This window comes from Mirounga angustirostris, unplaced genomic scaffold, assembly GCF_029215605.1.
Source record: "Mirounga angustirostris isolate CCGP_5_RB_7025 unplaced genomic scaffold, mMirAng1.0.hap1 SCAF_4, whole genome shotgun sequence".
Taxonomy (NCBI): Eukaryota; Metazoa; Chordata; class Mammalia; order Carnivora; family Phocidae; genus Mirounga; species Mirounga angustirostris.
The window spans coordinates 59,185,987-59,200,153 of NW_026991712.1; the positions used below are offsets into that span (position 1 = coordinate 59,185,987).

Sequence of the window (14,167 nt, forward strand, 5' to 3'; positions counted from 1 at the left end):
CGAGAGGGAAGCCTGGCCAATCCCTCTTCTCCAGAACATACTCTCCTGCATCTGTAGCAGGTAAGGGGGAATGGTTCCTGGGCTTTCAGCTGGCCGCGGGAATGTCTTTGGGGACAGACTCCAGGCGGTGGTGGAGCAGGAAGTCCGAGCAGCTGGAGGAACTGTGGTTAGGGAATCTCCCCCGGGGCTGCAGCTTTTGCTCCATCTAGTTCCTTCCGTGACAGCCGTATTCATTTCTTTACTCCCTGGCCAGGCTCTGCGTTTCCCAGCTCGCAGTCCTCGAGGGCCTCCCTCTGCTTCAGGAATGCTGAGGGCAGAGCACTGGGCTCCAGAGGCCGTCATGAGAAAGACATCTTAGGTCCACTTCCGGGATTATTGCAAAGACCCTTCAGTATCCATCCTGCAATAAATCCCCTAAAACCTGACAATGCCATTGCCAAAGTCAGAGCAAAGGGGTAGAAATTAAAAGGCAGCTTCTGGGGGCACCTGGGTGGCTCAGTCGTTGGGCGTCTGCCTTCAGCTCAGGTCATGATCCCAGGGTCCTGGGATCGAGCCCCACCTCGGGCTCCCTGCTCCACGGGAAGCCTGCTTCTCTCTCTCCCACTCCCCCAGCTTGTGTTCCCTCTCTTGCTCTGTCTCTCTCTGTCAGATAAATAAATAAAATCTTAAATAAAAAAATAAAGGGCAGCTTCTGGACAATAGAGACTTCTATGTATTTATTTTTATTTTATTTTATTTTCCCCAAAGGACAAGCTTTCCATTGTCAATTGAGCCAGAAGAAAATGGTGTTATAGGGGTCAGATTAAAGTTCTCTGTGTCTGCGTCAACGCTCATCCTTTTCAGGACCCAGCTAATTTTTGTTGTCTCTCTCGCTCCTTCTCTCCAAGACTGGCCAGATGTCCTGAAGGGCTGGAGGACCAGCATCTGTAGGGCTGCCTCACAGTTTTTTCTGGTCTTCAGTCACCTCTGCATACCGGTGAGGTTGGTCAGAGAAAAGATTCGAAGGGCACATAAATAGAAATTTCTTCTGTCCTCGCAGTTCCTTCAGAAGCAACAGAACAGGGAAAAAAAAATCCTTTCGAACACAGAAGACTTGGGAAAGTCCCTTTCTATTTCCCAGCTGAGACCAGCAGGTATTATGTGATGAGCACAAAGGTCATGCAGGTCAACATTTATTAAGCATCTATTGTGTGCTTAGTATTATATGAGGAGTAGGACTGGAACCACATGGGATGAATGAAATAGGACACTTGTCCTCAGATGTACAAATAAGTCATTGCAACACAGTAGGTGCTTGTGGTGTCATAAAAAATATGTATAACTGGTCTTTACCCCCAGTTCCTGGCACAGAGCTCCTAAAACCCTCGGAATTTCCTAAGTGATGGGAGTGTCTTTTGTTATTCATAAAAGCCTTTTTCTACCATACCTGAGTTCCTGCTACTGAGATGACACAGGGTGGGCATGTAGTTAGTTTCAAGGGAGGGGCTGGCCACACTTAGAGGGTTGGGATTTTCGACCACCCCTCTTCCCAACCTCCAGGGTAGGAAGAGGGGATGGAGATTATGAGTTCATTCACCAGTGGCCAATGGTGGCCAATCAAACAAGCCTAGGTAATAAAACCACCATAACAACTCTTGACCTCTGAGATTTGGAGAGCCTGTGGGTGGGTGAAGACATTAAGGTGCTGGGAGGGTAGTGTGTCCCCAGAAGGCATGGAAGATGTGTGCCTTGACCTACATACCTCTTCATCTGGCTAGTCATGTGTATCCTCTATAACAAACTGTAATCATAAGAATAGCGTTTACCTGAGTTCTGAGTTGTTCTAGCAAATTATCAAACCTGAGGTGGGGGTGGTGGAAAGCCCCCAATTTATAGTCAGCTGGGCAGATGTGTGGGAAGCCTGGGGCCCCCATTAGCAGTTGGCATATGAGGTGGGGGCAGTCTTACAGGACTGAGCCCTTAACCTGCGGGGTCTGTGCTGACTCTGAGTAGTGCCAGAATTGAATTGAATTGGTGGACACCCAGCCAGTGTCAGTGAATTGAGGACCGTTGGAAAAACCAAGCAGGACCATCCACAAGGACTCGGATAGCAGCACTGCCCCCCGCCACCGCCATGGCCCTCATTGCTGTTGGGCTCAACTGTTCAGTGGGGTATGGCTCTTGTTTAGGTCCAAGATGGCTGAATAACAGCAGGTTCGTGTGATTCCACCCCATGCCATCTCTTTGTGCTTTCTGTGCGTCCTCTCACAGGACGAGTTTCCCGGGGATAGCCCTCACAATAACCTTGAGATGGGGCCTGCTATCATCATTGCCCAGTTACACACCAGAGACTTCTGGAGGCAAGGCTGCAGGCCCCGGGTGTGTGTATTGCCTGGGGCTGCCCTCACGAAGTATGGCAAACTGGGGGCTTAAAGCAACAGAAACTTACTCTCTCACAGTCCCAGAGGCTGGAAATCTGGAATCAAGGCTTCCACAGGGTTGATTCCTTTTCAGAGGCCCCGAGGGAGAATCTGCTCTTTGCTTCCTCCTTGCGGGCACCCCTTGGTTCCCCTTGGCTTGTAGCTGCATCACTCCAGTCTCTGCCTCTCTCTTTACATGGTGTTCTCCCTGTGTGTGTCCGTCTCTCTTAGACAGATGCCGGCGCTGGACGCAGGGCCCATCCTAATTCAAAATGACCTCATCGTGATTACACAGCAAAGACCCTATTTCCAAATATGGTCATACTGCCAGGAACCGGGGGTTAGGACATCAGTGTTACCTCTTTGAGGAGGACGTGATTCAATCCACAACACTGAGCTCTCAAACGGGAACTCTACAACTGGGGGACACTATGTGAGGGTGTCGGGGCCAAGACCCCCACCTGCCCGCTAGTCTCTTGGACCAGGCAGGCCGTGCACAGAGCCAGGCTGGCCGGGGCCAGGGTGAGAGGAGCCCGGCGCCCCCGCCGTGAGGGAGGGGAGGCCTGCCGGGTGGCGTTCACGTGGACCACCCAGGACGTGCGGGCAAGGTGAGGGGGCATTTTTCATGGCTGCTCTGAACATTCAGCATGGTTTAAATCACCTTGTCAGGAAAACCTCAAACTTAGAATCTGGGCTGAAGATGCTTTGTTTTTCTTGCTAATCAATGCTCTTGCTTTTGGCTAGTAGGTTAGAAAGGTTTCAATAATTACAGCTAAAAAGCTTGTTGGGAGCTCCTGGAAGACACTATATACATGCTCTACAGAAACAGAGCGAGTGAGATAGAAATGATTACTCAGCAAGTAGGATTCTGGACGACGCAAGTGCACATTCCCAACAGTTCCCAAAAAGATAGTCAGGAAAGCGGTTCAGTGCTCTGAAATATCTGAGTGTGACGCAGGAACCGCGAGCACCCGGAGTCGTCCCAAAGAACACCTAGAACCGTGGTCGCCCACACAACTGTCTCGACCTTCCCAGGGAGAGCCGGGGAGAGCAGAGGGTGTCCATCCTGACCTAGGGACGTGCCCGGAGCAGGCTTGGCTTGTGCTGAGTTCAGTACTTGAGGGAAGCCCCTAGGAGACATAGGAGACTGTCCCGTTGAGCTCTCAGATGGAGGCAGGTCCTGTCCCATCTTTTTGGCAAGTAAAAAGAGTTCATTCGAGCTAACATGTATCCATTCGATGATACTGGAAATGTACTTTGTTTTTCCTCTAGGGTTCTCATGAAACGCTGCCTGCACATTTAAGCAAGTCATGCTTCCGAGGCCAAGCAAACAAAACTGCCCAACAACGGTTTCTAGGTTTCACCGAGGAAGAAATTTCCCTTTGGTCATTTAAACAATGGATTCAGTTACTAGAAACCCGAGTGCTCGTTTAAAGACTCCATGTGCTATCTGTTAACACTGCCCTTCACCTTTTGCGTCTCTGCCCCAGGGCTGGCCACACAGACGCTTTTCCTTGGGCCAGACTGAGCTTTCTTAAGTGTGACTCAGGCTGGAGATTAGGTCCAGGCAGAGGAGATAATTGTTTCTAGTCTGGATTCTTCTAACTTTTCTCCAACGTCACCTCTTAAGCCTTTTCCTTCGGCAGCTCCCTCATGTTCCCCAAGTTGTGGTCCCTGGCCCTTCTTATCCTATGCTTCCCCCTCCCCCACCAGCTCTACTGCATGGCACAGCCTCTTTGCAGATGTCTCCAGAATCTTAGCACCAGCCTCCTTCCCGAGGACCAGATCTGGATGTCCACCTGTGGGCCAGAGATCGTCACCCAGCATCTCCAAGATGCTTCTCAGATCAGGTTCACTGTTCTGCTGCTGCCACTTAAATACAAGCCGGCTCATGAGTCGTTATGAAGTCATTAGGCTCCAAAGTGGGACTCTAGCAGCCATCTCTTCCTTTTCATGCTCATCGCTTCTTACGCCTGACTTTTGCAATAGCCTCCCTCCTACCTCGTCTCCCAGCTTTCCTGTATTCCAAAAGTCTTGATAGCAACTGAATTGATTCTGTTAACTTCACAACTCTGCACATGTCCTTTCCTAGGGCTTCTCTCTTCTCCACCCTCAGCCTGGAATGGAGGCTATCCTCAAGATGGGATCCACTTAGGGAACGCATGGCATTCTCCTCGTGTGTCCTATGTCAGGCACAATGAGTATAATCTTTCTTTTTCACCCTCTGAGCCTTTCCTGACCTTCAGTTCCTTGGAACGCACAAGCTCCCATTCTCATCTCCATCTGCTACATCCTCAGTCTTCAAGGCTTCTCTCAAATGCCACCTTGCTGAGAACTCGTCACACGCTGAGGCTTCATTTGTAGCGTACTCACATAGTTACTGGTATTCGAATGGGTGAGTCAACAGCAAGCTACTCGAGTCCCTCAGCTAGGCCCTCAGGCTTAGTAGATGCCTCTTAACTGTGGGTGGCTGCTGACTATGCTCCTGGCCCCCTGGCCCCGTGTCCCAGCCTTTCTGGCTCAACACAGCCTCGCTTTCCCTCCTCCTCTTTTTAATCAGACACAGGCAATACATTTGGCATGGGAAGAACTACCCTCCTCCCCCAAACCCCACTGATTTTAAATTTTGTTGGAGGCAAAAGCAAATTTCCAAGATTCAGATCAACACCAATTTAGAATTATTTCTGCCAGTTGGAAAAGAAAACTTTGAAAACGACATTTGACTTTTTTAACTTGGAAAAAATTTGAAAGCTATAGTCTTTCAAGGAAACAGGATACACACACACACACACACACACATCCACATCCACCCCCCCCCCCCACCCCCCAAGGCTGGCTTTATGTAGTTCAATCCTGTCAAGCTAATCTAATCTTTTGTGACAGAGTGGCAGACCTGGTAGATCAAGGGGGAAAAAATAGTTGGAATTTATCTTTGCTGGCTTCACAACTTTTGATTCCACTCAATATGATTATCATTAAACTGGTTGAAAGGTTGGGGGGGGTGGGAAGGAGGGCACAAATCAGTTATAGGTGAGGGACAGAAGTGCTCCCTGGGTGCTAGCACAGTGGCCCTGAACGTTGGCCTGAAGGGGCCAGATGACAAAAAAGAGAACAGAGAGTCAGCATGAATGACGAGGTGGGGCGGGGGGCAGGGGGCGTAGTTTATTAATCAGCAAGAAAAGTAACTTCGGCAATTACTTATGTGATCAACACTAGTATGTAGGTTTGACGAGGGGAGAGTTCATGTTTAGAGAAAACAGCAATCATCGTCAAAGTAGCATTATATTTAGAATGTGATACTTTTTAGAGAAATTCAAACATAAATGAAGCTATTCCTTAAGACCAGCTTTGGGGACACTCGCAGTGAGCAGGACTTTCCTGTATGTGGTTACAGTGCTGATTTGCTCTGTGGGGCAAACTAACCGAGGTAATGAGACGGTATTTTCCCACTTTCAGGATAAACAAGCCCCTGATACAGCATCTCATCTAAGTAGATGGTAACAATGGGAATTTGAGTGTATGGCACCCTAAGTTGTTAATGGCTGTTCCCGAACATTACCCCATTTAAACATTTTTTTTCTTTAAGGTGTAATATGAAAAAAAGGGAACACAATGCTTTTCTCTACAATATTGGTGATCACTAAGAATCACACTGTCAGTGGCATGTAAGTTAATTCTTTAAATTTAATCAGTCCTTTATAAAACTTCCCAATTAATTAGTAAAAGGTGGCTTATTTTAATAGCCTTAAACATCGGTCGCTATTTAAACAAGACATTCTAAAAAAAAAAAAAAAGCAATCACATAATAGTTTATAGTAATTTACAAGTGGATGGTATACATTTAGATACAGAGGTAGAAGTCCACTTTAACAACATTTCACTAAAACACATTTACCAAATTCAAGGCACAAAATAGTTTGCTTTACAAAAAAATACTGTAAAAATGTCAATTGCTGTTCTACAATGTGAATAAAACTTTCAAAAGAATCTTTACAACCTTCCATACGTACTCCATAGAATATGATTTTTTCCCCCTCACTAATCATAGTTGGCACAAAAATGGGGACTTTTTTTTTTTAATGCAGAAGCTCCCATTTTTAGAAACTGTTCCTTTGCAGAGCTGCTATGTATTCTAGATAAAAGTCCATTCAAATAAATGAAGCACAGCAACTTCCTGAGGAAAGGGCACTTTCTGGATGCAGCAAAATTCACAGGTAGAAAATGTATGACCTTTGTGGATAACTAGGTCTCCAGAGGAATAGAGCCTTAAGGAAAGATTTCAGAGACAAAATTAAAAATTTGGCTAACACTTTAGTCCTTATGACTTTAAAAAAGAAACCTGATCCCTGTTAATGTAACAATCAAACATCATTTACTTCGAATTGATGGAGATTTCAAAATTCCTTTTTAAAAGAGCTGTACCCACAAACACCACAAACAGCCACACGGGCTTTGCAAAACTGAAACTTCGAAAACATGAGAAAATATAGCACTATCAGTCCTTGAAGTTGCAAGGGTGTCAATTGGCTAGAGTTTAATTACAGGAATTAATAAACTCTATGGAGATTAAAAAAAAAAACACCACACAGGTGAAACACACTGTCGTTATCATCTCTAGACTTTCTGCTCTTTAAGAAAAATAATGGTAGCCTGGAGACGTCACACAGTGCTTGTCTAAAAGATTTGACTCGTTTTAGGGTTCTGCCTCAAAGGACCCTGTTGGCAACAACGTAAGCTCACTTTTGCTGATCACATTTTCCAAGTATTCTAGTCGGTTAATTTGCACTTTATTTATTTTTTTAAAGTTGATTAAAAAAAAAAGTCAACATGGGTTTAGAATCCAGAGAATGTCAGTAATGCTGATGTGGATCAGACAAACACCTTGATCGTCTTCTGGTAGAAATGATATTCCGTACAAAAAAGATCCTTAGATGCCATTTTTCGCTTCATTATTGTTTGTGGCTTGTTTTCTTTGAGCAATAAACGGGTACATACACTTGTCTGCTCCTAGGAACCGATACATGCACACAACTGCTTCAAAAGGGAGGATGCTGAAAAAAGAAAGGGGTCTGTTAGTGAGTGCACTCCGGCTCTTGGTAGGTTCTGGGGGTGGGCACGGGGAGACCTGACCCAGGAGGGAACCCACAGAGTTACCTCTTCATGAAAGTCACGATGTACATGAGGCGGGGGGTGCAGATCATGGGCTGGTCGGTGAGGATGGCCTTCATGGCCTGCTTCACACAGTAATCAGGCTTCAGAGGGGGCAGAAAAGGCTCAATTTCTTTCCTGAAAGTTAAATATTAAAAAAATGAAATTAAGCGTAAACACAAAGCAGGGAAGACTGGAAATACACATCCAAACATTAACAGTGAGGTTATCTAAGTGTCAGGATCTTAGGTCCATTTTGTTTTCTGCATTGTATTTTTCTGTATTTTCCAAATTTTCCTACTATGAATATATTTTATTTGCATAGTCTAGAAAAGGGGTTAAAAAAAAAAAAAGCAAAATTGGTCTGCTTTTCTGTAAGGTGAGACAATGTTTTTATTTTATTTTTTTTAAGATTTTATTTATTTATTTGACAGACAGAGACACAGCGAGAGAGGGAACACAAGTGGGGGTGGGTGGGAAAGGGAGAAGCAGGCTTCCCGCCGAGCAGGGAGCCCGATGTGGGGCTCGATCCCAGGACCCTGGGACCATGACCTGAGCCGAAGGCAGACGCTTAACGACTGAGCCACCCAGGCGCCCCGAGACAGTATTTTTAAAATGCCTTAAAATGTATTTCATATTATTTTTCTATTTTTTTCAGTAGAAAAAGAAGAGGGTGTCTGGCATAACAAACACTAAACCCAAACACGATACCAAACTTTTAGTGCTGAGTGTTGTTAGAATGATGGCGTGTAACACTGGCGTAACTTTTCTGAGTGAAGTAAGTCAGCGATATACCTTCCTGGATGCCCCAAGAGGGAAAACCAAGGTATTTTCTCTCAGGGGTCTCTGAAATAAAGTGCATATAGACATCCTACCTTCAGCTGAATTCATTACATGACACGTTGAAATAACCTAATAGTATAATTTATTCCTTTCACTTTTCATTGTCCCACCACAGCTTTGGACACCTGTCATATGCTAAATAGGAAGCAACTAAATAGGAAACAGGGCTCCTTAGACCCTAGGCAATTGGCTCTTAAGTATACAAGATGAAGAGACAAACCAACACACACACACATGTGCGTGCGCTTGGGAAAAGCGGCAGAGCTCAAGTCCGTTCCCAGTCCAGACTTGGAGTCAGCCAGAGATTGGAATGACTCAAATGGAGCTCCACCTACTTCACAGTGTGGCCAGCTTCAGGATGTGTTAAGAACGGCCCTGACCAACGGGGAACTGGTTCGGTTATCTACCCTTGCCTTGCAAATTCATCCAAGCAAAGATCTCAAGTAAGCATGTCTTTACAAGTATCCTTTTAATGATTCGTGGTTTTGTTTACTCTGCTAGTTCAAGTCAGACGTGACCTGACATTTATATTCCCATATGCCTCCTTTCAAAGTGTGTGGGTATTTTATTTCGTTTTTAGTAAATCTAAATAGTTCTTCTCATTCTGTTACAGTGAATCTACCTACATATACTCTCTGTGAAAAGAAAGCTCCCAAATCTGGAGGGCAATATTCAAAGGGCTTTTTAGAAGAAAGGCTTACTCTTTTGTGACAGTCACATTGTTTCATATCCAAATCAAAGTCACATTCATTTACCAACACTAATACTAAAGAAACAAAATAACTCCTAAGGAAGTAGCTTCTAAGGGAAACCCTGGATATTTATGTTTCCTCCTTGAAGGTACAAAGAGGCCAATTCCTGACTGATGCTTCCAGATTGACTTCCTCACATTAGTATCAGCATGGTACCAGACCCTCACTCGTTAATCTTATTCACCTGAATTTTACAAACCTTGATCAATGAGGTTTGTAACAGGTTTAATTGTCAAATGATAAAGTGCAAGATCCAATTCTACGTATTCTCCCAATATGGAAAGATGGTTTCTAAAACAGCTTTTTATCAGTAATAAGACAGGTTCTCACTGACCTGATTCGGCAGCCTCGGAACATGCCCGTGTCTACAAGGTAAGGGCAAACCAACGTTGTTTTAATTCCATCCTTTTCAGCAGCCTTTAACTCATGGCTCAGGGATTCGTGAAAACCCACCACTCCAAATTTACTGGCACAATAATCCTGAGTTAGAGGGGGAGAGAACAGAAACACTGAGTATGTGCACAGATCTCCCACCAAACCGACCAAACCCAAGCTTCCCTGATCCTATTACTTTGGTTGCATGTTTGATACAGAAGGTTACAGGTGACTAAGCAAAGAAAAGGAAAGCATTTTCAAAGACAGATATCTGATGTGGTTCAGTGCAGAAATAATATTTTCAAAGCAACAGCAGAAACAGACGAACACTTTTTGCCACATTGACCAAGTATCGTATTACTTTGGGGAAGTTACCATAAAGGATTTTATAAAAGCTAACAAGCTGGAGCTAAAAATGGAGAGAGGTTCACTTTGAAGTGTCTGGAAAATTTACAAATGGTCTCTTGTTCAGTAAAGGAGAATGAAAATCCAGTTTGCTTCATTATCGCTAGGAGAGAAAGGCAAATCTAGCTTAGGTTATAAGTTATTATGATCTGATTTTCTCTTTAGGGTAAAGTAAAAATGGAAATGGTAAGTATACCTTGTAAACTTAAGCCAGACCTTAATCTAAGAGCACATGGTATAGAAAGTTCTTATCCCTTACCCCACCTTAAATGTAGGAATGGCAATGTAGAACGTGGAAGCCATCTATTCTGTGTCCTTTTGCCTATTTGCATGGGGGTGAGGTTTTCAATTTTATGCTAGAAGCACCCAGAGGACAAACAACACAGAACGATATACATACACATGCTTTACTATTGGAATATGGTAAAGAGTGGGGTTTGATTAAGCCCAGTTCTGCAAACTTAACAATGCAAGACACCTCACATCCACCATAACCATCTCCTCTGATGGACTGATACAAGATAGTTCACTTTTGGCAAGTTGACCCAAACAGGACGTCAACCTTTGGCCTCACGTATCTGTTTCCCGGGGTACTGCCACTGCCCTCCACGGTTTCATTCTTGACCCTGTGCCTCCCCGCCATCATCAAGCAAAACTGCTAAGGAAAGTGGGGCATACCGAGGACTAGCAGTTCTACTACTTTTCCTGCTGCTGAGGCTTTGTCAAACTAGGGTAAGTGATTTTATGGCAGCAGGTATTAGAGGTACGCTTCAGCAGCTGGCCCTGGGCTACTGCAGAACATTCCACACACAGCACACAGGTCGAGCAGAGTGCTCTCATGAATGTATGGGCAGCAGGCACTCTTCGGAGGACTTTGGTACACTCGACACAAGATAAACCGATTGAAGGAAGGAAATGCTTTATATCTCACAAACCTCAACTCCAGCAGTACTGAACAATCCCAAGGAACTTGCAACTGTCACAATATGACCATGATTAATCTCCAGCATGGTAGGAAGAAAAGCCTTTGTGGTCTGAAAGAAAAGTAAGAGTAAAGCTTTAGAACAGACACTGTGAATTTCATTTAAAAGCCAATCCTACCTAATGTTTTAGCGACATAACGAAATCAGTTTTACCCACATAATGGTACATTTTCCAATTTGTTTCAAGATCTTACACATCTACTAAAAGAGACGATCCTTTGATTGTCTGGTTAGCATAACACCATATCATTGGTGTGGCAGGCCTATTAGAAGCCGTGACCAACAAGACCCGTAACACAAGAGTTTTGGGGGACAATCGCCAGAGATGAAAAGAAAGCCATTAGTCGAAGGCTCTTTATCACCTTTCAAGTGATAGTTATCTGCTAATCTAAACTACTCCCAGGTCAGGGATCTTTTTATGCTCATGACACTTTAACACAGCTATCTCACGGTCTGTGAGGGGCCTCCAGCTTACCCACGAATAAGTGCCTTGTATTAATGTCTCCCTTATGGCTATGTCTAAACAGGAAGAGACCCCCGAATGAAGAGATCGTCCAGCATCATCTTCCAGCATCCGAAGTTTTACCGAAGTGTACTAACAGGAGGTAGAGTATTTCAGGATGTAAAAATGCAGGATAAAAGTACAGGATCATTATAATGAGAAATGTGTCCTATGCTAACAGACAGGAGCTTCCAGCATTCTGAATGACCACACTCCCCTGGGGGGCTTAGAGGGCAGTGACTTTCCCACAGAAGCAGGTACCCGGCCACTCAGTGTAGCTGAGCACGTGGCAGTTCCAGGGCAATAGACCCTTATTTCTTATTCACTAAACTCTTTCTTCCCCCTCTGGCTCTTTCACCTTCAAGACACAAGGCTGTATTTAAAAATAAAAAAAAAATTACTTCAAATTGCTTAAGATGATCTATTAACTACTCTACCAGGCTCCCAACAGTTTTATAACCTGCTTCTTAAAAGAAAGCAGCAAAGAGCAATCTGTCTACTGTTGAGTTATATCCCATTGCCAACACAGCTTCCCCATGATTTATGAAGTTAAAAAAACCCAAACAATACACAGTGGACTTAAAGAAGACTTGCATGCCCTTCTCTAAGGACTTCCTGGCTAAGGGATCACTGAAGTTTTGCATAAATATCTGATTTGTTACAATAACTTATGCATGTACAAGATCAAAAACAGTCACTCCATTTATTTTGAAGTTTCTCCGCATTCCAATCCATGATGCACACAGTTGCCAGATGAATGTCTGTGACGTGTCCCAAGGTCTTTCCCAGTCCGACTCCTGATCATCACGCAATCCCCCTCACCACCGACTCATACCCCATCTGTCTGGGCCTCCTCACTGTGGTTATCCAGGGCACACTTATTCTCACCTGTGAGGTTTTACCCATGAACTCTTCTCTTCTCTGACAATCTACTCCCAATGCCCTCATACGTAATTCAAAGTATAATATTAATCACATGTTTACAAAGCCTCTTACACTTTTCAATGTGCTTATGTTACAGGGGCTTCCAAATAATTCTTTACTGAAGGTGTTGAGCCTTTATGTAATTCTACACCACCTTGACTTTGTATTTCTTTAAGACATGGTCAGTACCATTTGCAATTATACGTTTTGTGGTATTTTGATTTTAATTGTTTATATTTATTTGCCCAGCTGCCTCAGACTAAGCTGGAAGATATTGACTATTTTTTCAAAGATTATGGGAGGACTACTACCCTGTGATGGGCACTGTGGAGGAGAGAATGTGAATAACATTCCTTGTGAACTTTGGAGAGCTGGCTTACTGCTGGAGTGTCTTTCTTCCAAGAGACATATGTTTCAGCTGGATTTTACTTCTTTGCAGAAGTGGGAATGGTTAGGGTAATTAGGATAGTAATTATTATTTTGGTGTGCTTGTTAGCCAAAAAAGGCAAGAACTGGTACTTTAGGTAATTATATGTTCAATTTAAAAAAAAAAATTTTTTTTATTGTTATGTTAACCCCCATACATTATATCATTAGTTTTAGATGTAGTGTTCCATGATTCATTGTTTGTGCATAACACCCAGTGCTCCATGCAGAACGTGCCCTCCTCAATACCCATCACCAGGCTAACCCATCCTCCCACCCCCCTCCCCTCTAGAACCCTCAGTTTGTTTTTCAGAGTCCATAGTCTCTCATGGTTCGTCTACCCCTCTGATTTCCGCCCCTTCATTCTTCCCCTCCTGCTACATTCTTCTTCTTTTTTTTTCTTTCTTAACATATATTGCATTATTTGTTTCAGAGGTACAGATCTGAGATTCAACAGTCTTGCACAATTCACAGCGCTTACCAGAGCACATACCCTCCCATTATATGTTCAATTTTAAGCTCTACATCTTATATATGGCCATCATATCACAAAACTGCAATAAAGTAACATCATAAAGAAGGATATATATTCCAATTTAAATAAGAAAACATATCCTTAAGTAATCAAGTCTATAAGTCCTCTTTTAAGTATCTGGTTAACTGTTCCCAGGTTAGCTAAAAAAAAGTATAAAATGTATTCTTGATGCGACTCAGAGATCATTTCTCAGTATTAAAAGTTTGCCTAGTCTTGAAAGACAGGGATAGATTTAGTACAAAGGATCCTACCGTTAAGTTCTTAAGTGGGGAGTCTCAATATTAAATCCCAAGAAATTACACACAATATAGAACACCAATAAGAACTTGCTGCTTAATTACCTGGCGAGTCCGCATCCCTGATCCTGCTTTTTCACATCGCCAGTGACCACTCGCTCTAGCTGGTGGCTGGCCCTGGCTGGAAACACATGGGCACCGAGCAGGTTGGTGCTAATGACTTCCCCGGACTCATGTGCGATGCTGCTGCCTGCAGGTGTTAAATGACTAATCCAGATCCCCAGTACTACATAAAGGTAGGTGATAGAAGATTAACAAGTTCTTAACTGTTTTTTAAGTTTAATTTGTTGCACGGTTCTGAAACTGATTAATGACCCCTCCCGTTTTCCTGAAATTAGTTTGTGGTATTAACTTACTCCTTCAACGATTATTTCTTGAACATCTATTACATGCAGGTACTGTTTTATGATCTGGCCAAGCAATGACGGCTAAAATGGGAGCTGATTCTGTGCTTGTCTCTAAGCAGAATTTACATTTACCAGCACTTAATTGTGTTAAATCAGTATATCAAGTATAATAGTTCTAGTTTATGCACAGGGTACTCTGGCTGCATATTCTAAAAAATGTGACTTGGGTCTG

The 14,167-nt window shown here is 43.7% G+C and overlaps 1 protein-coding gene across 5 annotated transcripts in view; it reads right to left on the bottom strand.

Annotated features, from left to right (window-relative positions):
* Positions 1–778: 778 nt before the first annotated feature.
* Positions 779–14,167, bottom strand: part of RDH10 (retinol dehydrogenase 10) — a 33,539-nt gene continuing 20,150 nt past the window's right edge. Inside the window, exons 3-8 of one of the 5 annotated variants that reach the window (XR_010410640.1) lie at positions 10,858–10,956; positions 9,477–9,622; positions 7,554–7,685; positions 7,395–7,450; positions 2,429–2,661; positions 779–1,042 (exon numbers count right to left, since the gene is read on the bottom strand). Coding sequence is in view for 3 of the 5 variants with exons in the window: in XM_045896392.3 (XP_045752348.1) it covers positions 7,327–7,450; positions 7,554–7,685; positions 9,477–9,622; positions 10,858–10,956 (501 nt within the window). In the remaining 2 variants the exon portion in view is untranslated. Of the gene's footprint in view, positions 1,043–2,428; positions 2,662–6,065; positions 7,451–7,553; positions 7,686–9,476; positions 9,623–10,857; positions 10,957–14,167 lie in introns of those variants that run through there. The other 4 variants (XR_010410638.1, XM_064588200.1, XM_045896392.3 and 1 more) reach the window with 4 other exon arrangements.